General features: G+C 44.8%; 1 protein-coding gene across 4 annotated transcripts; it reads right to left on the reverse strand.

The window, feature by feature from the left end:
- Positions 1-27,603, reverse strand: sxc (O-linked N-acetylglucosamine (GlcNAc) transferase sxc). 4 transcript variants are annotated; one of them, XM_011153317.3, is made up of 13 exons: positions 23,640-24,073; positions 22,558-22,708; positions 21,222-21,465; positions 20,804-20,872; positions 15,983-16,179; positions 9,233-9,322; positions 5,532-5,712; positions 4,834-5,436; positions 3,771-4,285; positions 3,465-3,591; positions 3,138-3,398; positions 2,587-2,963; positions 1-2,459 (listed from the first exon to the last, which is right to left on the reverse strand). In XM_011153317.3, the coding sequence occupies exons 1-13, from the start codon at positions 23,830-23,832 to the stop codon at positions 2,270-2,272; spliced, it is 3,198 nt and encodes a 1,065-aa protein (XP_011151619.1). In that variant the 5' UTR covers positions 23,833-24,073; the 3' UTR covers positions 1-2,269. The 4 variants fall into 4 exon arrangements, with proteins under 4 accessions (XP_011151619.1, XP_011151617.1, XP_011151620.1 ...); XM_011153315.3 differs by having other exon boundaries at positions 3,138-3,591; positions 23,640-23,832; XM_011153316.3 differs by lacking the exon at positions 23,640-24,073 and adding an exon at positions 27,246-27,603 and having other exon boundaries at positions 2,270-2,459; positions 3,138-3,591.
- Between the last annotated feature and the right edge of the window lie 84 nt (positions 27,604-27,687).

Consider the following 27,687-nt stretch of genomic DNA (forward strand, 5'->3'; position numbering starts at 1 on the left):
TTTCTCGTTCATCGTTCTTTATTCTCTAGACGTACATCAGTGCGCTACATAATAATCTTCTTTTTTTCTCAGCTACTGCTTATCCTTGTCGCGAGTCGCGCCGTCTTTGTAATCGATCTAACTGTAAATAACTAACAATTATCCTTAATATTTACACGTACATCATCATATATTAGTCGCTCGATATAATACAATTGCGTAAATCGCTGTCCGCGCGGCTGCTAAACAACACTTCGCTCCTGACAGGACCCTTCGCAGGATCTCGGAGGAATCACTAACCAGGACACTCGCCTACCAAAATCCCCGGGGATCTTTTCTCAGATCGATTTTCTTCTGTGTGTGTGTGTGTGTGTGTGTGTGAGCTTCCTCGATTTTTCGTGTTTCTTGTCTTTTCTCTGGTTTCTTAATTCGTCATCGGCTTCCTCAGCTTCTCGCGGCTTTTACACGATTGTTGGATCTTTACATCGACGAGACGAGATCTTTGATTGAGAGCAACTTTGCATACCTAACGCGAAAAACTTGGATCCTTGGAAACTTTAATCTTCGACTTTTGAGGTTGTTGAAATTTTAAGGGATTTTGTAAATCTTCACGTCTTGATATTTATATATATATATATATATATATATATATATATATCTCTCTCTCTCTCTCTGGTATTTTTTTTTCTTTATAAACTCTGTTGGAATATCTATCGCCTAAGATCTTTGAACTTTCAAATTCCTTCTCTCTTTCTCTGGGAGATCGCAGTTTTGAAGGATCGTCAAATTATTAGATCCTCGAGTCTCAGATTTCTGGAACAAACTACTTCCTAGCCTGCGGTCCTTTATTCTTCTCGCGATGTGTATATGTGTATGATTATGTGTGTGTGTGTGTGTAAGAGAAACAGTAGAATATAAGGAACTTGATTAGCCACTAATCTTTGTTACGTGTCCTTGCATTCTTCGGTAAATCACGTGCGCGGGGATACATCTCCTCGCATTAAAAAGGATCGTCTACAGAAAGCGAGGATGGATATCTCGATACGATGTTGTTCTTTATATTTCTTTTCTTTTTCTTTCGTCAAATCGATACGAGCAGAATAACAAGCAGAATGTACAATGGACTCTCATTCGCGATTAATCAAACTTACGGTGAATTTCACGTAAAATTAAATCCTACAAAAAGAAATTCTTGCGTAAAATATATAAGTGTATATTTTTTTTTTAATTTTTCTTCCAAATTCTGGACTTCTTTTTATCTTTGATTTTTCTAATGTAGTTCCTAAAACTTCAGATTGGGAACATCATCAAAGCTCTTCTCCTCCTCGGTTTCTTGGACAATTCGACTATCGCAGTTCGTGATCCGCCAGGGCGACGTCGTGACGCGTTAGTAGTCTGTCGGTAGTAAGAGTTATTTGATCGCGTCGTCGATCATTTAATGCATTCGATTCATCGTTGATCGTGGGACGATAACGCGATCGCGCGAGTGGTGTCAGTGATACCGGAGATACGTAAGTGGTCACCGTCACGATAGCAGCCTGCGAGCGTCTTATCGTCCCGATCGCCGTTCTTCTAGTGCTGCAGCTAACAACAAGTATGTAACGGAAATATTCGACAAGTAATAATGCGTCGACTTCGTTCCACGGATATCGTTGAGATCATATTCTGCGAAAAAGTAACAATCAGAAAGAAGCGGAAATTTGAAGACGGAACGCATATAGCGCGTCCCTCTCTCTACAATTAACATCATTCAAACCATCTCCTCTTCAATATTGTCCCTGTGTTCTTGATCTTTTTCTAACATTCTCTCTCTCTCTCTCTCTATTTAAATTCGTGCGTTTTCGAATAAGATTTGTCACCTTACTCTTACTCGGGAAATTCAACTCAACAGGATCTGCGATAAGTGCTCGGAAGAAAAATAAGAAATATTTACAAAAGGAAAAGTTAAACAAGAACAACAGAGGAGAGCACTGCTCGGATATATCGTGCGAAATCAACTCATGACTTTTCGACGTTTTCAACAACACGTACTCGGGGACTTGTTGTATATGCGGTATATATTACAACGTCTACTACTGTCTATCCTAAGCTCCATGAATTTATCGTACAAAAACAGCGGAGTCGGAACGGCGAAGATACGAAAATTTATATGAGATTTGGAGTGGAAGTAATGTGATATTAGCCGTGGTTGCTCGTGTAAATGCTAAAGTCTCCGGGAAAGAGAAACCGTTAATCGAGGAGTCGAAGCTGAGTAGAATGATCGTGAGGCGTGTCGTAAAAGTAAAACCTTTTAGGACATGCTCGACGACTTTTGGCTGTCGTTCTTCTCGACAGCCGACACGTGGTCGGGACTTTCTCCGTGCGCGTGACGCTCCCACATCTTCGTGTACAGCATCTCCATACCCATCGCGTACAACTTGCAGTTGAACAGTGGACTGTCCGATCGAGCCTTCCAAACCTTAGCTCGAGTGGCTTTCAAGCTGGAAGAAAGAAAGTTTTACGCATGTTGCTGATTATCATTCGCTCTTCCGGAGCGAGATGATCCTTTTATCCATGATCCATAAATTCAACGAGTTCAGCATGGAAGGGGAATGTCGAGGTACTCACTATTCTCTATCGGTGCCGAGCCTGATGGCGATATCTTGATACTCTTGGCGCGTACGCGCCACTAATTCCGGACAACCAAGCGTATTCAATTGACTAGCGGCGACGCGAGAAGCCAGAGTCTCGCCCGGCAGCGTGACCACTGGCGTCCCAGTCCACAAAACATCCATACTCGTCGTGTGTCCATTACAGAGCGGAGTGTCTAAACATACGTCAGCCAACTGGCCTCGTCTTACGTGCTCTTCCTTGGCGGCGACATTGCTGAAGAGAATCCTCCCTGGTGCAAGACCCAACTGTTGTGCGGTCGCCTGGAGATTGGGTTCACCGACCGCCGGAAAACGGAGTAACCATAACACGGAGTTCGGCACATGCTTTAGAATCTGAAATCAAATTAGTCGGAGATATTAAATACAGTGCGATACGATGGGAGCCAATGTTCCAAGACTACTCCTCAGTCGGTCGTCTCGGTCAGGCCACGATATCAAAAATTCTGATTCGTGGCTTAGACTCGCACAAATAAGGACTCTTGATGTGACCTTCGATCGGCTACTTACATGCGCCCACATATGAAGCGTGAGAGGGTCGATTTTGTACAATTGATTGAAGTTACAGTACACAACGGCGTCCTCGGGCAAACCATATTGCTGCCTGGTCGTAATGACGATATTCTGAGGCACCTCCTCGCCGGTGGCAGTTTTGTTGTTCACTTGCGTGGTGGCCATGCCGTTTTGCACAACGACACCGTTCACGGACATCTGGCATTGGCCCGAAGCAATCATTGTCTCGATCGGAGTGGTAGTCGGTAACTCTGCCACCTTCAAAGAAATTTCGACGGGTTTGTTCTTAGCGTCCGGTACTACCACTTCGCGTATTTCCTTCACCAGTGTGTTCTCGATCATCGGAGAAAGATCGGTAGCGTTGATCACTGCCACATTGTCCGCTACTTTGCCCTTTTGGTTCAACTTATCTGTCAGGATCAAGCGCTCCTTCAGATGTGGGAACATTTGTCTAAAAATAGAAGATTGCGAGATTAAAAGACGAGCAAATTGTACGATAAAAATCCCTCCTCTCTTACGCAGGATGCAAAATATTATTCTCGCCAAATCACTACCGTATAAATCTTTTTATATCTCAACGTCTTTTTTCTGAACGTGGCAAAAGGATCTTAGTAAAAGAAATTCGCGTACTTATGATCCCCAATGAAGTAGGTGTGCGGCATGTAGGCGAGCTTCTCACTGTATTGATTGGCGAGCTCCAACGGCGAGGTGACTTCGTCCGTGATGAGATAATCCATGAAAGTGGCGCCAGAGGTGCCAGGATAACCCAACCACATGACCTGTATCGGTGCCGGTCGTAGTGCGAATATCTCGTTTCTAGCACCCTTCGTGTACCCATTCATGTTCACTAAAATATGGATACCGTCCGCGTTGATGCGATCGGCAGCTTTGCCGTTGCAAGCAACTTGCGACAGGTCAACGAAGTGCTCGGCCTCACGCGCAATCTTCGCGCGGAAGGTCGTGCCGTCGTCGTTGCTTAGCGCGTAGCAGAATATCTCGACTTTCTCGCGGTCATGCAGACCGGGGATCGATTGCATCAGGTGGCTAGTCGGGTGATTGCCGAAATCGGACGATACGTAACCAATCTTCAATCGAATTCCAACCGCTCGTGGATACTTGTACGGTTGTTTGTGCAGCACATGAATCTGCAATGAATCATATTTGGTGTATAAGTAATGATGATCGAAGATAACAACGAAGATAACAACGAAGATACATGAAAACTGACGAACAAGACGGGATATAATTAAAAAAACTCCCGTTTCCTCTTCAACAGCCATCTCAACGAACGACTTAGAAGCCAGAAAATGTTCTCTATATTCTTGCAAAATATGTTGAAACAAAAACACATCAATCGAGCGCAGATTCTTAAGATGTTCTGAAAACCTTCTCCTTGCTTCGATATAATCGACAAATAACTGTAAAATTAATATGACAAAGCGCGCAGTTACGTCGTAAAAGTCGCATGTCACGTTAATACTGCGTCTATTTGTTATCAGAAGGAAAAAGATAAAAGTTTTATAAATCTGCCCAATCGATCGTAATGTCACTTTACCGACGCGTATCTTTATCTCGACGTGCTTTTCAAGAATGGGAGATATTTTTTACTTTCTTACTTCTGCTAGAGACGTTTAATTGACACGGGAAACGTCTTGTTAAATGATCGCTGAGAATTCGATGAGTGCGAACCCACCTTCTCGATGCAAAGATTCGCGTGTCTAGCAGCGATTGCCTTCCTGAATTCGTGCGACAGCGGGTAGAGCATGGAATGATGCGGATGCACGCTGGGCAATCTATTCTTGTCCAGCTGTTCGGCAACTATGGATACCAGCTTCTTCATTCTGGCTTCGTAGTCGGTCCAGTCGCATACTATCTGCAGGCAATGCGCTAGATTGCAATAGGCGTCCGGGAAGTCCGGCTTTAGTTTCAGCGCGGTTCTATAGGACTGAATTGCTTCGGGAATGTTGCCGGAGTCCTTGTGGATCGATGCCAAATTGGAATGAGCATCGGCGAAAGCCGGATTGATTTGTATCGCCCTCGTGTAACATTGCAAAGCACCCTGGATATCCTGCATTTCCTTCAACGTGTTACCCATATTTGAATAAGCATCGGCGAAAGTCGGTTGTATGCGAATTGCTTCCTTATAATGCATCAGTGCCTCATTTAGTTTTCCTTGTTGCTGCAGAACGGAGGCGAGGTTGCTGTGGGCGGCCGCGAATTCCGGAAATACTTCCAGAGCCTTGAGATACAAACGAGTTGCCTCCTCGATGAAGCCCTGCTCGCGTTTTATGTTGGCCTAAAACAAAAAGAGAGCAACACGATTCACCCATCGTTCGCGCGATACTCGATCAATATTTCCTATATCAAGTACATGAGGGTGTAATTGCGCACCAAGTTATTGAGAGAATCAGCATGTGTAGGGCAGAGCCGGAGGGCGGTATTGTAACATTCTTCCGCTTCGACCACTTGGCCCTTTTCTTTGAGAGCGTTCGCCAAATTGCAGTACGCATCTGGGAAGTTGGGCTGTAACTCGATAGCGCGCCGATATGTGTCGATGGCCAAATCGATAAGCCTGCAACATCAAAGACGAATGATGTAAATGTAAATAGAATGAATTGGGATTGATATTCCAATTCTGTTTGCAGTCTCAATTATCTTTCAGTTTAACGAGTTCCTACAGAGCAAAGGAACTTTCATTTTTATCGAAGAAACTTCATTCATTAAATAAGAGATGAGATCTTATCAGATTCTTTCTTTAGTCGTACTAATGAATAATAAAATATTCGATATCAAAGGTAAATCGATGAACTGTTTTATTTGAAGACGAGAGACTATCGGATCTATTAATGAGCCGCATGAGTAGGTGAAAGTGAAAAGGTTCTCGAACCTTTCAATTGTACTGTTTGAAAATTCTACCCATCAGTTCAGTCGTAATACATTGCATGCATTTAGTAGAACCGCTCATTGAATGCTCAATGAATATCTTGGACTGGTACACTGAACGCAAACGTTCGTTAAGCCTCTCAAGATAAGTTGCTCAAGTCAGTTGCAAAGAAGACATTTTGAATGAATAAATAACTATCACCAAGTCTCCCGACTGAAACAGAGAGCCGCGCTTTGGAGGTGCTTTTTCCGTTTTTCTTTTTTTTTTGTATAACTAATCTAGCGCGAGTCATGTTGTATTTACAGACTCTTACAAACATATTAATGTAGAATACTATAAAAGTCCTAATTCGATTAAGTTAAAAAAAAAGCTAAGTATTTGTTCTGACACGAAAACTTTTCTTCCAAAGTGGATTTTCCGATTAAATTTGATCAATTATTGGGTCATACATTCGCGGCTGTGTATGTCTTATTTATCGACCAGTTGAAGTTGCTACGCGTTAAGATCTGTCCTCGTGTTTATTATACATATATCTCATTCGAATATTGTAATTACTTAAGTACAGTTTTATTTAATATTATACGAAAATACAATAATAAAGAAATATTTTCTCACGCTCATATGCATGGAATTGTACAAAGTGAAAATTTGTTCGCGAGGTTACGTTGTGATAGCGTGAAGAATCAGAAAGTGCGACATCGGTGCTTTCAGAGTATCAGAAATACCGGCAGAGGACCGGTATTTTTAAATAATTTTATTGCAAATTCTACATCTAGTTACTTGCAAAATAGGTGTATCGTATGCAGAAAATCGTGATTCACGCGATAGAACTATTTGTTATCAATTTCATCCTACTTTGCTCCTATAAATAAACCATCTTTGATATTCTTCAAAGATCAATAAGTCAACTGTTTATCTTAGGCCAGCGTTCAAAAACAAATCTTTACGTATTTAAGATTATCTCAAGTTCATTTTTAAATACTTCTACAGGACTTTAAGATAAACTCAAGACAACTATATATATAAAAGTTACAACATTAAAAAAAATGTTTGTAAGTTATTTGCTTCAAGAGGATAACGATAAATAAATATATTATTTTCGTAATAATTTCTGGACATTAAATGTCACACAGCATTAGAAACTGCGAGTCTATATTTAATATATAAACAACACGTTCATTGAGTATTCACGAATGGTTGTTCACTAAAAGCTTATTGAACGATAATAACATTAAATGCATTCATAAAAGTAGCAAGATTTTCTATGACTTGTTGAAATTTGTTCCGTCCTTGAGTTTCAACGTCCTTGAGTACGCCCAACGGGTTTCATCGTGCCATCCAAGATGGCGCGCTCAATCTGTTAGTGAATTTTTAACGAGCCCGGCTATTCGACCTGTTAATTGTATACGCAACGTCCACAAACCATTTTCGAAAATTAGAGAGACTCTATGCTGCAAAATTTTTTTTTAAATATCTCATTATTATTAAATGAGTTGACTTTTGTTTACTTTTCCTGATTGAGAAAAATGCTTCTTTAATTTTTATACACAGAATCACCTCAGTAATGAATCAGATAACATTCTTGCAATTTTGTGGATTTTTGTTTCACGCAATACGTCTCAACAAGGTGGACATTTTTCATTCTCAACTATTATGACTGAACGACAGGTCAGTCTGTGCAACATCCATTTAACGCGCAAGTCCGTAAATCATTAAATATTATTAATAATTTATTAGATATTATGCAAAGGTCAAATATTTATAATAATTAATTTCCCCGATGTTTTTAACGCGCTCGCTACGTGAGGTTTAAAAAATTTCCTATAGAGGATCAACTTTTTTTAAATAATGTTTATACAATAATATTAACCACATATTAATTATATTGCTTAATTATACACCACATATTAATTATATTGCAGATGCTTGCAAAAATTTGTGAGACTTTTAAATATATTTATTTAATTAACAATAAAGGAAACTATACATATTTATCTTCATCAAAATCTCCGCAACATCTCATGCAGTTGTCTAATTCTATTTCTAAAGACCGATACATCTTTTGACGCAATGAAATTATCGACCCCTCCTTCCATTTTCGGACTTCCTCAGCATTAGCAAATCGTGCACCGGATAAGCCGTGTTGTGCATTGATCTGAATAAATCAGATGGGGCTAGCGAGTAAGCGTTTTGTTTTCGCAGCAGTCTTCTTTTTGTTAAAACAAAAAAACGTACAATGGCGTAGATGCACTTTATCGGGTTCCATTTTTATCTAAAATGAGGTTACGTTGTTACTTAAAATGCCGTAGATAAATTTCAAAGTCGCGAGTGAGCACCTTCTTAAATTTATAAAACTTCGTAAAAAGACAAAATCGTCAACTCGCAATAACTTCCACTTATTCGCAATTTTACGAACTTTTGCGAGCACCTGATATACAGGGTGTCTAAAAAAAAAGATGCAGAATTTTTAAGGCAGTCTGGCAGACTCACAAAACAGAGGAAAAAGATCCTAACAAACATGAGTCGACAACTAAATCTTGCCCAGAGTTATGAACAATTATTTATTTTAATTAAAGCAAGTGATTTACTCGCTTCTACTGTTTACAAAATTTAAAAAATATTTTCTACATGTCCTTCTATCTCTACATATTATAGAATTGCGAACTTTCAAAAATTTCCGGTTTTGTTCTAACTATATGACAGGCATTTTGTATTCTGATGTAATTCGTCTGCCATTTATGGTCTTTTGGTGAGAGATGAATTGGACGGTCTTTTATGGCTCCCTCACTTTCCTGATTTAAATCTGGAATTTTTTTTTATGGGGACTTCTTAAGAGCATAGTGGAGTCTTCCGATAAAATATGCATAGAAATAGGAGAACACGCAGAAAATGTTCTGTAAACTTTGTAAGCACCAGAAGCGAGTAGATCGTTTGCTTTAATTAAAATAAATAATTATTCATAACTCCAATAACATTAATTTTTCCACCCATGTTTTCTTTCTGGAACCTTTTTCCTCTATTTTGTGAGCACTATCCTTCAAAGCCTTCAAAGTCCTAAACCCCCTGTTTCCAAACACCCTGAAGATATGCCAAGATTAAATGATACGTCAAAGTTGCCGGTGACAATCCCGGTCACCGTCGCATCTCGAGAGTTTGTACCCAAACCCATCCCCACCCGTGAACACTAGACACAGAATGATTCACTCACCCTTGCTCGTAGTAAACGCACGCCAAATTTCCATGGACGACCGCATTGTTGGGGCTGAGGTTCAATGCACGCAGGTAAGCCGCTACAGCTCTGTAACAGTCGATAGTTCGGGCATGATTATCAACGTCCGATCCTTGACTCCCGCTAGAGACAGACTCCCAGCCGCGCGAAGGAATCAGGCATCGATAACCAAGTAAACATTGTCCTTCCGCATCCGCGGAGGCTACACCCGCAACATCCCAATCGCCACGGCGACTGGGTAATAATGATATAAGGACTAAGCCGTTAGTAAAACAGTCGAGGGCACACAGGGCAGAATCTGATGAACCTTTTAACGTAGTGCCTGATCCAGGAGACGCATCCAGGGGTGCTGGGTCGCGAGAGAGTATCCTCGATCTGAACGCGAAGCGCGGGCGCGATAGTGGTCGAGGGCGAGATCACCGTATAGACGACCACGCACTGGCAGTCCATTCCTTCCCCATCCCGGCTGGATTGGATCCGCGGATGCCGAAGTGCACGGGTCCGAGTGCGTGGAGTGAAGTCAAGTCCTTGACAACGCGGCGACTCGTTCGGATGGGCGAGTCCTCGGGGACTGGGACGCGGGGATCCCGGTAGCCGAGGAGTCTCGCGGAGAGGACAACTCGGAAGCGCGTATTCATGCAAGATACACCGCGCGGGCAAACAGCGAAGCACGTCCTGAAGGAAGCGCTAAGCGTCGGGGATCCACGGATTTCTTTGCGGCAACGGCGTGCCTAGAAGAATAGCGACTTCGTTCTTTGCTCTCATCGTGTCGACGTAAGAATACCTGGATAGAGCGAGGTCTGACTGGCGCTAAAGGATGAGTTACGATACTCGAACTCCCTCGGATGTATTCGGCTGGGTACCAGCAGCTCGCGCTGCGACCGTGACGTTCATGGCCAATTGAACTGTGTCTTTCGAGGGGTCTACCAACAAACGTGGTTTTACTGCGAGTTGTCGAGCTGCAAAGTGTGGACACCAGCGGAGCGAGTACCGCTTTGGCCTCACCGCGAATTGTTACACCAGCAGCTCGCCTAAATCAACAGTACACGCTCCTCCGTCCAGGTGTTCCTCCGTCCGATCACAATCCCGGCCGATGCATGCCGGACGCACGAAGTCGGAGACGGGCGACGAAGACGCGAAGACGCGCACGAGGATCTCGCGCGAGACCCTCCTTCCGTGGATCCACCGAGCGTATCTCCTTTTGGCGTGCGCGCACGCTGAAGCGAGGCCTGCACGGGTCCAAGGATGCGCGGATAATGCGGGAATCGCGGCGAGAGATAGGAAGAGCGTCGCACAAGCGCACAAGCCACGGCTCCCTTCGTCCACGGCTACGCTACGCCGCGATGATGATCCTCGGGGCCCACGTGGACCCGAGGATCCACTTCATTATCGGACGGCCGCACTAGCAGAGGCGCGTCGGTCAGCGGCAGCGGAGTGGAGGAAGCCGAGGAATTACACAAGCACGGCACGGCGACTCCTCCAGCAACGGCTAGCCGCGAGAACGTCGGCTGCCTCCAGGGAACGTCACGCGACGTCGGCGGCAGGAGAAAAGCCGCTTAACTCGCGAGCGGGCTTTTTCGCGACAGCCGTCAACGAGCACGCGTATCCTCCCACACACACAAGGGGGAGGGGGGGGAGGGAGGGAGCGAAAAGGGCTCCCTCCGTGGGGGCGGAGCGGCTTCTGGAATCGATAGTTGTCCTCGAATTCCTCCCACTTTGTGCGTGAGAGAATACCCGCCGCCGGAGGAAAACGCGCTCCGCGCGATCCATTATCGCCGCGAGTCGAATTCGCCGGCGCGCTTTTTACGAGAGCGCTTTTGTTTTCGGCCCGAGCCATTTCCATAATCTATGCATGTACAGGGTGTGTCAGAAGATTAGATCAAGCAACTGGGAGGTGAAAGAGGAGCTTGAGCAGAATGTATAATGTATACAGGGAATTTGGAAAAAGTGTCCAGGACTTTAGAGGCAAATAGTACTCGCAGAGTGAAGGAAGAAGGGTCCTAATAAACATTAATTAAGAAAATAAGAATAATAAAATAAATAAGAAAATAAAATAAGAAAAATTAAATTGTCGGAATTATGAATAATTATTTATTTTAATTAAAGCAAGTGACTTATTCATTTTTGTTGCACGGCCATATGTGAAAAAGATACGTTTCTGCCATTTTTTGATTAGACGTCATTCCTACCGTATTGTGAGAACTTTACGATAGTTCTCTGCGACTGTTCATTGTTCACGAGGATATGTGACTAACAACCTGGTGAAGCTTATGTATAAACGGGAAAAAATAGATATTCGTTTGCATTCTGAGCAAGAGCGAAGAAACTTTTTTCAGAGCATATGTGTACAGTTCTCTCTTCACCGATAAATAACATAGACGAATTACATCAGAGAGTGCAAAAGCATCAGAAGCGAGTAAGTCATTTGCTTTAATTAAAATAAATAATTGTTCGCAACTCCGACAATATTTTTAGACTCATGTTTATTAGGATCTTTTTCTTCCATTTTGTATTATCTGCTCTTAAAGCCTTGAACCTTTTTTAAACATCCTGTATAAACTTTTTGTGTATTTTCTATGGTTTAATAAATATAGTGTTTTATATTGACGCATAGAGGATGTTGAAACCTCTTAATATTTCGAAAAATATGTATTTCCGAAAAAAATGTTTCGTACAAAAGTTGTAGGATTTTAAATGATTTAAGTGATAAAAGTAGCATGACCTTAGATTGCGCTTTCGAGATTATGTGATCTTTACGCTATTACCTTGACAACGCTATTCAACAATCATACTAATTTTACTAATTAATGCGTCACTTAAAATCTCACAACTTTTGTATGGGACATTTTTTTCGGAAAGGTGTATTTTTCGAAATATTATGAAGTTTCAACGTTCTCTGTACAAAAAGCGCTGTATATTTGCTAAATCATAGCAAATACAAATAAAAGTTTATTCATAGTACATAGTACTATTGAAACTCCTAGTTGGTTGACCTTATCTTTGGACACACCCTGTACATATATATTTATACACTATATGTGTGTGTTTGTGTGCCATCACAAAGAGATGAAAAAATATCTAAAAAGAAGTCGAGGGCCAAAGTAAAGCGCGACGTTGGATCTTTTAATTAATTTTATTAGCACGATTATCTATCTTGATCAAGCTCGTGGCATTGAAATATTTTAACACCATCGACCGAGAGTTAATATCCAGAAGACTGGGGCAGGGAAGGGCACATAAGCGGCACTCGGCAACGTGGATCGCATGGGCGGAGGTGGTATTGCGGAAGACGCGATGATTTCTTTTATTTCTCCGACGGCCATTGAGAGGAATCTTGGCGGGGGATCGATAGAGACCGACCGGCGCCACATTGTAGTCGAGAGCTGGAGGACAACCGCGGAGATGAACGTATTACGTCGCGTGGGAGCGGATTTCACAAGCCGCAGTCCTTGGAGGCCCCGAGGAGCCACGAGACGAGCGCGGCGACGGCGGGGACGGGAGTCGAGAACGTGCCGGGAGTTAACTACATGTAAATGTATGTATGGATCCGTCAAGGTGTAGAAGACGACGACGAGAATAGAAACGCCGCTGCCGAGGGTACAAAAAAGGACGCAGATACATCGACGGAAATTATCGTTACAAAGCAGAGGAAGGGCGAAGAAACGGCCGGTTATTAACGTGCAAACGACGCGTCGTCTCGCCGGTCGGTTAGGTTGACGAAAAATTGCGCATCCAACGTGAATTGCGAACGAACGGTGCATTGTCCGAATTCTCGTCCAGATGCGGAGGACGATGAACTTGAAAAGGACGTTACATGAATATCGATCCTCGCCGCTCGCTCGGCACACAGCTCATGCGCTGTGCCCGGGTGGTGCATGACGAATGCGGAGAGGTCCTCAGCGCACCCGCACGAGATTTCGCCCTCCGACTCTCGTCTGATCGGAAAATTCGCGCAGCGTGCTTCGCGAAACGGAGTCCTTCCTGTCGATATTACCGGGATCTCAGGCGCGTTACCGCATCCTGCGCTGCTGTCGGAGCGTCCGGCGAAGCGGGAAGCGATGTCGCGAAGCAAAATGGCGAGAAAAGGAACTCTGTGCGACCCTTGACTGCCACCGATGATTCACTGTGCGATGCATCGGCGAATAACTATAAGGTCACTTTTTTTTATTTCGCACAGACTTTAAGACCGACGGCAGTGAGATGGTTCTCCAAGCCGCCGGTCGATCAAACTGTGCGTGTTAATCGATTCCGCGTTGTCTTACGTAAAAATCGTCAAACCGTTCGGAGAGTCCCGTGTGTGTGGTTACGTCATACGAAAGGAGTAGTAGTCTCGCGAATAAAAACAGCCGAATTTGGAAGTAGCGGGATTCGAACTCGAGACGCGGAGCATTTTCTCCCTCGCGTCGCGGCTCTCGCTCGTTTGATCTTCGCCAAGCCGCCACGTGTGACTCCTCGAAGCCAGCGAGAGCACATAAACGCGGCGAAAGGACCGCGAATTACAATATGGATGAGAACCTCGAGATCCTGCGGTTAAAATCTCAGGAATTTAGGCTCCTGGCTATTCGCCACGGCCATCTTGATTTATGATACGCACGAAGCGAGGAAATGCAAGGCCAAAACACATAAATAAAAAATAATGGTTACAAACTGACACTTGTAATCGATCGAGCGAATCTGCAAAACAGTCTAGACACTTTTCTTCTCGGACAGTAAATAACTGTAAAATTAACCTGATTCATCATGGGAATCAAAATCAAAATCAAAATCATGGGAAAAGATAGATTAAGGTGTGAATTGCGTGTTACCTTAATTCTACAATAATTTGTCGATTGTTAGAATAAAAAAGAAATGATAATGTCCGGACTATTTTAGAAGTTTGTTCGATTGATCGCAAGTGTCGTTTTATCGACTTATCTTATTATTTCGTCGTATCTTCTCGCTTCTGAGAAGCAGCCAAGAACTTTAACCTCTTGACTGGCAAAAATGCAATATTGCGTTTTGATATTACTAATTCAATATTTCTGAGATTGAATATTCAAATTTTTCGGAAACGCTTTATTCAATAATGAATTTCAACATTCAAAATGAATGTAACATAACTGACCTAAAATTGAAACAAATGTTTTACAAAAGTTTAACAAGAACTTTGAAATGTTTTTTTTAAGTCGCTCTTTTCACTGACAAATTTTAAAAATATAAATTCGAAATGGCAAGTCTTCAAATTAATATAGACGATCAAAAAGAAGTGTTATCTACATGTTACATAAATAATTGTTATAAATCATATTTCTATTTATTATTTTTTACTTTATAGATTTCAGATAAAAATGTTACATATTTTCACTTTTTTAATTAACTTTTTTTCGTAACAGATGTCTAGTTTTATTTTGATAAAATAAAATTGTGATTCTTTCGTCGTAACGTTGGGTGCACCACTTTGAATTTGAAAAATCTCGACTTCATATTCGTAAATATTGGTCTCAGCAGAAATCCCTAGACACAAAATCTGAATGACATTGCTTAACTTTTGGAAATTCACTTTTGCCAGCTTAAGCATTTCTGTGAAATTCAATTTGTCAGTCAAGAGCTTAATTTACATCGTCTCATGCTATTAACCCATTGGAATCAATTCTTATTCTGGATGCATATGCGAAAATGAATGTCCTTTTAATTCCAAATTCCTTATATATGGAGTACGAGAATAAAGTTTCGAAAGCGGACGTATCCGCTCATTTTGCATTCACATCTATTGAAAGATACGAGAATACCTTTTTGATCGCAGATTTTTATCATGAAGTAGATTGAGATACAACAGTGCACACTAAGGCCAGTATTATATAGTCTGCTTTTATATTTAAGATTATCTTTTACGTCTGTCTTCAGATACTTCGCAGCCAATGAAACGATCTCCATAATATCCGAAAATAAACTTGAGAACGAATAGCGGTTTAGTAGGCACTGGTGCATCTAGTCAAGTTCATTACTTTAAAAATGTGTTTTTAAGATGAATCATTACGAGTTTTAAGATTACAAGTCAAAATACAAGAATATGTGACGACAATAAGAGCGAAAATTGCAAGTATTCATTGCAACTTTAACTCTTATCTATATATTTTTGTATTTTCATGTTTTTCACTAGTCTCTCATTTGATATCAATGTGAAATTGACAAAGATGCGAATGGATCAAAACTTATCGTTCGATGAGTTTTGTCATCTGACCGACGTAAGAAAAAAATAGGTGCATTCATGAAACTCAACAGTTGAGCATCCGATGAGTGAGCGGGTTAGTGAGCAGTAGAGATGTACAATGAACGCAACTTCAGTTTTGCACGATTTTGTTGCGCAGAAAAAAAGTGTCAGATAAATGTATTGAATATTACACGGCCCGTCCACACACTTGTGTGTCTCGTAGTTATTAAATATTTTTATAAATATAATTCATATGTGTCTGTTGCAATGTATTCTACACCATCCTTGACATATTTCCCACTATATATATGATTAAATTTATATGACTATTTTCTTCATTCATGGACTGCGCCATGTTGAATCGGAGACTGACCAGTAAAAGTAGCGACGAATATTTATGATGAGAAAAATGGCGACTGCTCACTCAACATATAACGTTCAGGACAAAACCACTCAACAGCCGTACAAACATTGAATGTCGTAAACGCACCTGATGCGTCTCACTTCTAATAATCAACGGAAAAAGGGTGAGAACCAACCTGTCGAAGATACGAGCTTCCTTCAGCACATTGCCAAGGTTGATGTAGGCGTCGAGAAAATTCGGATCCAACGCAACCGCTTTCTCGAAGTGGTGTATCGCCAGCCATATCTCGCCCTGAGCGTTGAACACGCATCCGAGGTTGCTCCAGGCGACCGCGAAGTCCGGTCGCGTCTCGATCGCCTTCAAGTAGCACGCCTAGAGAAACAGAATGCAATTTACAGCGGCTTCATTCGCGAACTCGAAGGGTCGCGCGCCGCGCGCTATGCCCGACCTCCCATCGCCGCGCCGCAGCTTCTCACACTCTCGCTCTCTCACATTCACACGCACTCCCCCGTTCTTTCGTCTTTTTCTGACAATCTCGCGCTTCACCTTCTCGTCGTTAAGCTCGACGAAAACAAAGAACGGGTTGTGCCACCCTGTACCCTTTCTGTTTCCTTTCCTCGCACGTCTTCCCACCCTCGCCGCTTTCGTCGTCTTCGAACTCGGTGACTCGTCGTCTTCTCGTGTAGTAGCCGCCCAAGTCCCGATTGGTCTTCCTGGCGACCTCTCGCGGTGCTTCCTTCCCTCGGTTCCTGAGGCTCGAGTATCAGATCGTCGGGAATTTTGTGGAAATATCGAGGTATCTGTATGTCGGTGAATTTTATGTAATGCACAATGTAAATGTATGATAGTTTTCAGAGTGACGTCACACAAGAGTGTAGATATCGTGTACAGTTGAAGCGTCTGCGAAAGTAAAGAGACAGTAGCTGGAATAATTGAAGGGTAAACGATTTCAGTGAGATCTCAGTCGACAAGTATCACGAAGAACCGAAGCTCGCTGGAGGGAAAGCTGTTGATGAATGAGTGACCGAAAGGGAAGATCCACGAGCGTGGAGACGATCTGGTTCCGCGTGACGCGAGAGGGAAGGATACTTCCTCCGCGACGCGTCTCTCTGCATGCGTTTCGAGGTAAACACATCCCGCGAGGGATCCGCTCTCGACTTCTTGACTCCTTCCTACTGCTCCCAACGTCTTCTTCGAGTGCTGGCCGAAGGCAAGAAGAGGGCAAGGAGTGGAAACAGAGCGAGCGAGGGTCGCCTCGCGAGTCAGCTGAACAATGCGTTCTCGGGGCGGGAGCGTGGGGCAGTCCGGGATGAAGGGTGTTGGGGTGCGCGCTAGAGGCGTCATCTTAGGAATACGCGCGCGACTTCCGGCGCACGGCCAGAACCCCCGGAATGCGTCCGGCGGGCTCGACCGCCCGCCGAAGGTCGCACGCCAGCGATCGCGATGTTCAGGGTGTACTCCTTCTGAACTCACGCTCGAGACGCGGAACTACCGCGCTGCTGCTGAACGCTCTGCGAGAGCGACGTCTAGGATCTCTAAGAGCCTGACAACCGGCGACGACACGGGATGACGACTCTAAGGATTCAGCGTGGATACTCATCGCGCGTGCCGAGAGGCGGGCTGCATTATATTGAACAGAGTAATCCGTACCTAAACAATAAGTAAGAGGGCATTTACAGTCGGCCGGTCTCTGCGGGGTGCGGTACCTGGAATGGAGGGAAGAAAAAGCGGAGGACTATGGGGCGAACTCGACGCGAGCGACGTGTGCGGCTCCCTCTCGTGTTCCCGACCGACCGATCTCTTTCTCTCTCTCTTTCTCTTTCTCTGACGGTTAGACGACTCGATGCGCCGCGTCAGATCTTCCCGCGAGACTGACCTCTTCGCCGAAGCAGACACGGAAAATTGCTCGGTTGACGAGACATCGACGCTGATGAACCAGCGCGACAATTTGCACTCTGGACGATTTGACCGTCGTCTCTCGCGACCGTGAAATACAAAGCAACATGAACGTGAGGGGCGACCGAGTAACCCGAGACCCGAGTGTCCTTGAATCTTCCCGCTCAAAAGTCCGGCTAGCCGCGACAATAGAAACGGTTTCTCTTTCCGAGTTAGGAGTTCGCATTTTCTCTCAACGCATCGTCCGCCGTCCTCTCTTTCTCTCTCTCTCTCTCTCTCTCTCGCTCTCGTAAATTCGCTTCGCTACACCTAGAATGGCCATGGGATACAAAAGGTAAGACTCTGCCCTTTTCACAGGGTCGAGAGCCTCGGGAGGGAGCGGGACTGGTTGGAAGTCGTTAGAGACCGACCTTGGGAATTACTTTACCTGCAGTGTACCCTTCGGTAGGCTGAGACTCGGTAGGTACGGCTTGCAAGCTCTCATAATAAACTTAGACCGAGAGACAGTGTGTTACTGAATAACCAGATTCAGATTCACCCTTTGACGAAGGAACCGGCGCGGTAACCGACCAATCTCACATTGCTCCTGCACTTCCCCTCCTAGAGTTGATCATCCCATCCACAACAACAAGACAGCTGCGTTAATGTCTCTTCAACTGATACTCCTCGCCTCAATCTCTCTCTCTCTCTCTCTTTCTCTCTCTCTCATTCTCTCTCATTCTCTCTCATTGTCTTTTATCTTTTCTTTTTTGCAAATTTCTTTTCTTTTTTCTTTACTTTCTTTCTGTATACGTGTGTGTGTAGACACAAAGAATTGGAAAAGTCGCGTGTCAGTGAAGCGACACGCGCTCCGCCGAGCTCGTCAGCCAGCTGCTCCTGCTGTTGTTGTTGTTGTTGTTGCTCTAACTGTCGTTGACTGCGGCCGACGCCTCGGGAAGGATCCTTCTCACGATTGAAGCGAATTTTTATCCATCAATCTATCTATCTATCTATTTCTCTCTCTCTCTCTCTCTCTCTCTCTCTCTCTCTTTCGTTCTCTCTTTTTCTCTGAACGTACGTCGATGTAATCATGATACCGTGTCGCGCGCACAGGAGTGAAAACTATCGCGTAGTTAATGAGAGTAGATGGCTGACCGAGCTCGGCGGGAAACGGACGAGCGTACCAGCCAGTTCTCGGGAATAGCGGGAAATGTAACGGGAAGCTTTCCTCGTTGCTGTGACTTTCAGGACCGCGTGAGGGCGCATCTATAAACCGCGCTTCGTCAATCGACGCGACGCGACACGACGCAAGGTGCGTTCAACGCAAAGTGCTGCGAGTGTAACGGGAAGGATACGTAGCTCTTACAGGCGCGCCCTCATCGGTCGTCGCCGCGCCGCGCTGCTGAAGTAGACCACTTGACCGATCAAGCTCGAGTTTCAGTCGTCGATTCGACTCGCGAGACTCGCCGCGAATTTCTCGCTGCTGTTAAATGTTACCCGGAGAAACAGCGACAATTATCGCTCATGCGTGTCTCGATGCATTTACCGTATTCTTCTAGACTCCCAACTTGAGATCTCGCGTCGGGAAGGTTGAAGATGCAGTCTCACCGTCGACGAAATACCGTCGCGTTGCTTTACATCGCGTGTGACAACTCTCGCGTCGTTACATTTCAAGAGAGACAGCCTCGGTCAAGTGATCTCGCGCCGATGTTACCATACACACCATAGATTCTCTCCCTCTCTTATTCAATCATGACAACATGAAACTGCTGAAAGAAACGCGCACGTGGCGGTGCACGTGCGCAATGTGACCACAGCGAGTCGTACACCCTCAAACAAGAGACAGGATCAGCTCATTCGCTACAAAATTCGCGCGCTGCCGGGCCCATCGACTTCTCGGCGTGAAATCGATCGAAATTCTCGCACGCGCAACACATACACGCGCGCACGCGCACGTACGGATGGGACCGGCAAGCAACCTAGGATTTGCGGCAACACCATGTGTCTTTGGCAAAAAGAGATCCGTATCACGATCATCGATCTCGGTGTTACTGCAAAACGCGCAGTGCCAGAAAGAATGCTCTCCTCGGCTCTACTTCGACAGTAACCCTAAACATTATAAAGTATTCTTTTTCTCGTACGGTTCTCAGCTCTAAATTTGCAATCGCCACGCGACTGAAAAGTCGGATCGCCACTTCGGAAGATCCGATCGCGATCGTCGCGATTCTCCAAACGGAAGAAAGGAGTCGCAGACTCTTGCGAGCTTCTCGTGAATGGAAATCTGTCCCTGTCAGGCACGGTTTATATTGTTTAGGGTTAAAACCGTCGCTTCACGTTGCTTCCGGCGGATTGTGGAATTCTGCCGGTGACGTGAAGCGCGGTATGCATCCGGTTTCACAGGATGGAGGGACGCGCGCGATCCTCAATCCGCCGTCGAGAGCACGCGCGCGATTGCGCTTTTTCATGCGTCTCTATCTATCTATCTATCTCTCTCTCTCTCATTGTCACTCTCTATTGAGCTCGCTTATTCCATAGGAGGATGGCTATCGAATAAGGGAGATTCGGAACATACGGGGGGAGGGCTGACCTCGACGACGGATAGTCGCGCGCCGCGCTTGCAAATTGCTCGACAAGGAGTGAAAGCTTCTCGTCGCAACGACGCGAACGTATTCCGCTCAGCCCGCTCATTCCACGAAGAACTGCGTGCTGTAGCTCGTGCACATACGCGCGACGCATTTGTACCCCGTCAAGACGTCAACGGAGACTCGAGGGCGGCGGAATGTCTCTTGGTCACGAGAGTAACATGATGTATCATCGGTTCCTCTGTTCTCCTTGATCTAGGCGCTGCGTCCGGGGAATCGATCAATCTCTGTTGTTTACGAGATTCAGGAGAGGCAAGGCTGTCTTCTCAAGGCTTAGGTAGAGGGAATGAGTAGGTGAATCGGATTTTAAAGGATTAAGACGCCCGTAACGAAGTCCTAGTTCAAGGAGTATAGGCTTACGCTAATTCTTCTTCAAATGTTCCGCCGTCTGTAGCTTGACCGGGGTAAAGATGCTCGCGGCCATGTGCGTGACGCGTCAGATTAGTTTACCAACTAATGGCGACAGTTCTAAAACGTACCTTGGCTTCGTCAAGTCTTGCTAATGCTTTCAAAAGATTACCAAGATCGCTCCGCACGCAATAAAGGTCCTGGAACAGGCGAAATATGTCAATTATTCTCGCATGGTTTATCCCGCTTGTTAAGAAAAGATTAATGAAACTCGACATCTCTTCCGATGGATCCGGCGACCCGACAAGAAGAGAGAAGTCAAGGAGGGAAAATCGAACGAGAGAGAAGCGAAGATCATTTCATTACACGGCAAAGAGTGCAACTTGAAGCGAATCGAATTTTACAGAAGCGACAGACCATTAAGTCCCGCGCGACTCAAAGAAAAGACGAGCCTTCGGAGGCCATTGCTTCTTCTTCTTCTTCCTCGCGTTTCGCTACGCGTGAATTACTGGAAAATTCGTAATAGGGGCGTAATGTCGATTTTCTCACGGGGTTGTACTGCAGTGCTGTAACATATGCTTGAACGGCCTGCTCCATATCACCAGCTGCCACAAGCGCCGCGGCCAAGTTGATGTAGCCGTCGATGAAATCAGGTTTCAGCCGAACGGCATGACGATAGTTCTCCAACGCTTCTGGCAGTTGACCACGCTCTTTGTACACATTGCCTAAATTGCTGTACGCCTCCGCCAACAGTGGATTCTGCTTGATTGCTAGGCTGCTGTAATGCGCCGATCTGAAATGCAGAGGGCTGTGTTTTTATTTCGTGTCGCGCAGGCGCAGTTAAAGCTAACAGTAACATCACGTATTAGAATTTCATGCTCTACAACGTAATTGTTATACGCAATGTTACATTACACTTGCAGTCGCTATATTATACTTATAAATTGCCAGATAGGAAATATAATACCGATACAACGTTACTGGTTGGTTGATTTTCATTGGAGGAACTCGGACAAGATAGTCATAGTTTTTTTCAGGATACAGAAAACATACTTTATTTTTGTCATTATTTTTAACAGCACTTGGTGTATTACTTTACTGAAGTCTGAAATATGCAATACTCTATCGAAGCTAAAGAGAAAATAAAGAGAAAATACTTCATAGAAATTTTACATTATTCAAATATTAAATCTTATCTGGCTCTTTAGGAAAAGACAGCCGTTCCATAGCATTATGGGTCAGTTGATTATATTTTATGTTAAATATGTACCTAACATTTTGTAAAGTAACAAAAAAAAAACTTATAATTTCACATATTCATTTCGTAATTATATTAATATTTTATAATATACACGTAGTAAGAATCAATGACGCTATCTATAATTAGCAGTATTGATGCTAATATATTTCATCGATTGAGTTGGCAAACTTACCCTGGAAAAAAAAAAAAAGTGGGCCACCAAACTGTGAGGGAAAGACGGCCATGATATTTATCATTCTATAATTTATTATGCTATAATTCTATAATTTATTATGCATTATAATTGACATAGCTTCGTTATGTCTAACGTTGATCACAGCTTAACTGTAATTTATTCGACATTGCAGCAATTTGGTAAATACACATATGTAAGATTTTGCAGTTGCAATTGAAAGTAAAAACGCGACATAATATTTGCAATAATATTACTTCGAATAGTGTATGCACATAAACTATTGTAAATATGAAGTGTCTTTGGGAATGATTATAAAGATGCTGAACTATTCAGCAATTATCGGAGAAATTGCAGCCTATGGTCATCATATCCGAGTTTATCCCAATTCATAACGTATCGGCGAGGATTAAATCGGAATTAGTACGTCGAAGGACGACGACTATACTCACTTATCCAGCCTACGACACTGAAAATGTATGGATGACAACAGCAGCAGAACGCCGGTATTGTTTGTCTCCTGTCGCCATAGCTGCATGCAGTGTCTCTCGGCGTTCTCGTAATCTCCCGCCTGGTATTCCCTGTGCGCGAGTTCCAACAACCCTGAAATAAAAGGCAAGAAGACGATGCGTGAGGTCTCGGTATGGGTGTTTAACAGCGCACGAGCCGAGTTTACTTCAAGTTCGGCCAGCTGGACGAAGATATTTTCGCAGTCGCGCGCGCCTACCCATATTGTTCGGTCGCTTTATTTAGCATCGTAAGTAACGGCGACCCATCCGCCCGATGAATAATGGAAATGTTTTCGTCGCTTTTGCGACGACAACAGCAAAGTTCACAGCGGCGATCCTACAAAAGCGACGGAAATGCGCGAAGCATTTCGCGCGCGCGCGCGCGCGCGCGCGCGCGTGTGTGTGTGTGTGTGTGTGTGTGTGTGTGTGTGTGTGTGTGTGTGTGTGTGTGTGTGTGTGTGTGCGTACGCGCGTTGCGTGTGAACGCACGCCAGCGTGTTGCGACAGCTGCGAGAGAGCTCGTCGCGATGCACGCCGGTATCGGCGGAAAAGCGAGAGCGCGGGGTCGTGGCCGGCGAGAGGAACGAGCGGCGACTCGCCGAGGCGAGAGAGAGCTCGGTGGAAAAACTGAAGCTCACGAAACCGGAAAACCGTGCGAGCCGGCCAAGCCGAGCTCTGACTCATGGCCATCGGAGAGGCCGCGTCGCGCGTTAATCGCATTATTATTTATACGTGGGAAAAGCCACGCAGGAAGCCGACATGTGCCGAATCATCGACGCAAAACATGCTCGTGCGACTCGCGCGAGCGAGCGAAACGTTGAACGGGCGCCGATTATATTGCGTTATCGATCCGCAATTAACCACAAAGCCAAACAAACATCTCTCTCTTTCTCTGCCCCCCTCCTCTTCCTCCTTCTCTCTCACTCTTCTCTCGCTCGCTCTTTCTCCGCGAACTCGACCGGCCGATTCCGCGACATTCGGCGAGCGGACCGAGGGAGGGATGATATCCGGGATAATGTACGAACAGTAGGTGTCGATGGCCACGTTGATGGTCTGATTGTCCGCGAGGCCGATCATCTCCTTGCTCTGGGGCTCTTGCGTGACCAGCAAGAGGTTCTGTCCATTTTGCCAGTCGCCGTCCTCGTTCTCGATCGCCGCGATCAGCCCGTTCGTGCCTTTCAGCGTGTTGCCCTTCTTCTCCGCAACGTGCACGCTCATCCTGATGCTTCACGACGCTTCCAAGACGATATGACACGAGGACTAGTCTCAGCTACTATGCTCCAACACTGCGCTCTGTTCTTTCTCTCCTCTCGCGCACTTGGTCCAACGTGAAGAACGTCGCTCTCGGTTTATGAACGCGGATCTAGTTCTCGTCCGCCTAGTTACGTTTCATTTCCGAACTTCGCTACGAATATACTCTGCCTAGATCACCTTCTGCCCTTCCTCTCTGCTCTGAAGAGAGCAGGAAGCGCGGACGAGCCGATTGGCCGGCGCTATAGCGGACTGACGCGTCGCGCGACGACACGGGCGGCGACGAAGGGAACGAAGGAAAACGCAGGAGCGTACGCACTGGGGCGCCCTCGCGCACCGTGTAAGTTTTTATCTCGTCGGACAATTTGTTTACGTTCAAAGCCTATATTCTTGAAAAATGTCGCATACGATATTTCACGAATGTCACTAGATCTCACGATTCTCAGCCAATTAAATTGTCACATTGATGAAATATCGTATATAATGTTTTTCACCAATTTTCGAGAATAAGAGCCCAGAGGACACAACAGGTGTCGAGTGATCGGCTTTTGGAAAATCGAAAGGTATACACCAATCATAATTCTTACTGAGCAAATTGTCTTTTTTTACCGAGGAACTTTTGTCGAGCAACCGTTGTGTTTCTTGAAGGCATCCCCGTCGTGACTTTATTCGGGATTATTAATTTATGATAATTCATGGTAGTTCGTGCGGAAAAGGAATTTCTTTGTTAGAATCTTCGTTCGAAACGCATCAAGATACACGTTTCATACCTGAAGTTGGAAATCATCGTCAAAGAGACATGGACAAAAAATATACGAAGGATATGAAAGACATGAAGAATGCGTTTGATGTTCGCGACTATCGTTTTCGTGTACATTTGGTTTCAGTACGATCTCGATATCTTTCCTCGAGGCAGTTTGGAACGCACGAGATAATCCAATGAGAGAATTCGTTTCTAGTTTATTCGTGCAAGTTAAACTTACTGATTAGATTATTGACTACGTTCCAGACCGCAAGAAGAAAAATGTCCAGACTAGTGAATGAAAACCACATGTATCATGCCACGTGAATGACTGTTTAAACACGTTCTTTTCGGCGCATTTTGGAAAGCAACTACCCAGTAAACATCGATATCTTGTAGACATCTAAAAGATGTCTAGAAGTTGTCTAAACGATATCTAAATAGATTTAGTTGGAGATATCTTTATAGAATTTCTAAAAGATATCTACAGATATGTAAAAGATGTCTTGAAAGATATCTTTAACATTTAGATCTCTAAAAGATCTTTTTCGGAAAAAAATGTAAGATATCTCAAAACATTGCAAGATATCTTCCAGAAGTCTAAAAAATATCTTTTTGTCTATTTGGGTAACATTCCATGGAAAAATTGAGTCATTTCATTTTGGCACGTCGGTTACGTCTCGAAAATGCGTCGGGAGGAAAAATTCAAACAATTCTGCAAACGAGTGTGCGCTGCGAAATTCTTGTAAAATTGGACGCTTCTAGGAAATCCAGCTTTCTCTCGACGGCGAAAAGGAACGTTTCATAAAGTGAAGAATCAGATTTTCACAATTCACGAGCAAACTCAAACGTTTAAATGTCTCGGGCGAAAATGAACAGCTGCATCTTGGTAATGAATTTGCATCCGATTGCAATTTTTTTTTATTTGAGAAACCACGAGTAGCAACGACATACCAGTGTTGGGCATTGGTCGGTTGAACAATTTCGCTTGAGTAAGATAATCAAAATTAACATAAATCGTACATAATTTGCGTCTGAATAATCATTAATCATTGTTTCAACCGATTATTATAGTTTTACTATATTCTGATTGGTAATTAATTTCTCACAAAATTTAAACGATTAAATCACATACGACAATTGATTAATAGATCTTCACTGATCTATCGATCATTTTAATCGACTGCGATCTCGTGGCCGATCAATGCCCAATATTGCACACTCGAATCAACATGTTCCCGACAACAATATCGCTACCTACGCTCCTGCCCCGCGAGGAATCAAAGCGGGAGAAGCTATAACGATAAAGAGGGGCAGACGAAAGGAGGGAGAGGGGAGAGGCTTCCCCTCTGGGTGCAGAGAGCAGATGGAATAGGTACCCAGTGGAATATTCCATTGTCGCGTTCAACCAAAAGGGAGGAAGTGGTGAACGGGGCGCAGGAAGGGGGATCAGGTCGGGAGCGGAGGGATACCTGCTATTGAAGGAGGGGTAGCAAAAGTGCACACGGATGGCGCGACACCGGTGTGTTTATGAGAAAAACCGAGGGGGGGGGGAAAAAAGACGAATATTTTTGCGCCACACGGTATGTGTATTCGAGGCGTCCGGTCGAAATGAAACGCCGAGGCGAAAGCGTCTACCCAGCAGCTCCCTTTCGTACATACGCGTGTAGCGCGCTCGCTGTGAACACAAAATCTACGAGGCGATATGAAGCGACGTGAGTATCGAGAATGCGAGCCCGTGATAGAAACGAATCCGACCGGGCGGCTGAAGATGCCGTCGTTAATCCGCCGCTACAGCTAGTTACACAAGTAACAGCCTGATCTCGTAACGCGACTCGGCATTTTCGGTGGGACTCCAAGTCACGGAGATAGATCGTACGACGATCTGTACACGATAGATCTATTCGCCAAGATTCCAGAAATCATTCTCGAGAGCGAATCGCTGCGAATGAATGAGGGACAACGTACGTAAAGCTGTAATCTTCCGAATTTACTGAAGACGGCGCAGACTTTCTCTCTCTCTCTCTCTCTCTCTCTCTCTCTCTCTCTCTCTCCCCCCCCCCTCGGTCCCTTCTTCTCTCTTTCTCCCTCTAGTCTCGATAAACAGAGTTTATTTACAGTCGATCAATCAGCGTTCCGATAAAAAAAGCTGCAAAACGTGCACCCGTTATATCCCTCTCTGAGCATCGAAAGTGCACCTTGCTAGCTGCACTTTCTCGCACCATCTGCGCACGCGAGCGAGCGAGGAAAGTATTCCATACAGCTGTTCCCTCCAACTGCACTCGGCTATACTACATGCACTTTAAAGGAAACAAATATATCCCGTAAGCCCGAGGGGCGAGCGAGCGAGCGAGAGAGAGAGAGAGAGAGAGAGAGAGAGAGAGAGAGAGAGAGAGAGAGAGAGAGAAAGAGAGAGAGAGAGAGAGAGAGAGAGAGAGAGAGAGAGAGAGAGATGGAGACACGACAAAACAAGATGCAAGCCACGCAGGGAATGACGAGAATGCGGACATTCTGCGTGTCGTGAGAAAATGACGAGAACGAGTGCAGCTAAGCGTAATTCGGCCCGATAGCCGAAGAGCTGCATTTCGCTATTCGCGAGGTTGTTTCGAAAGGCGAGGCGGCCGTTTTTAATACATACCGACATTCGACAGCTGCTGTATCTCGTTCATCTTCAGTATCACACCAGTGCCCGCTATCTGCGAGTGTTGCTGCTGCTGTTGCTGCTGCTGCTGCTGCTGCTGCTGCGGCTGCTGTTGCGCCTGCATGGCGGCCGTGCTGCGTCGCGTGAGGACAGAGGCTGCGAGAGGAACGACGAAGATGCGAAGCACACGCGGCAGTAGGACTGACGACGAAGCGCGTCGTCCGCGGGAAAGCCGTGGACGAATGCGAAGACTCGGGCTCGTCGGACGATCGATTCTCTACGTGCAGTTGTATCGTGATTTTCTCTCGCGCGCCATTATGAATCCTTCGCGGAAGCGCCGGAAACTAGAGAGTCACGCTCGGCCTTGTTCGGCGACTCGCGCGACCGCTCGGCACCAGCGAGAGAGATAGCCTATGGGCCGACGGCTGATGTTGGACAG

This window comes from Harpegnathos saltator, unplaced genomic scaffold (genome assembly GCF_003227715.2).
Source record: "Harpegnathos saltator strain DR-91 unplaced genomic scaffold, Hsal_v8.6 scaffold54, whole genome shotgun sequence".
NCBI classification, from domain to species: domain Eukaryota; kingdom Metazoa; phylum Arthropoda; class Insecta; order Hymenoptera; family Formicidae; genus Harpegnathos; species Harpegnathos saltator.

Excerpts from the sequence above, each read along its gene's own strand:
- sxc (XM_011153315.3), bottom strand. The coding sequence starts at position 23,832 with ATGAGCGTGCACGTTGCGGAGAAGAAGGGCAACACGCTGAAAGGCACG. Across the intron at positions 9,323-15,982 it reads GAAGCTCGTATCTTCGACAG|AGCTGTAGCGGCTTACCTGC; the intron begins GTTGGTTCTCAC and ends CGACTGTTACAG. Across the intron at positions 5,437-5,531 it reads CTGATTCTCTCAATAACTTG|GCCAACATAAAACGCGAGCA; the intron begins GTGCGCAATTAC and ends TTTTTGTTTTAG.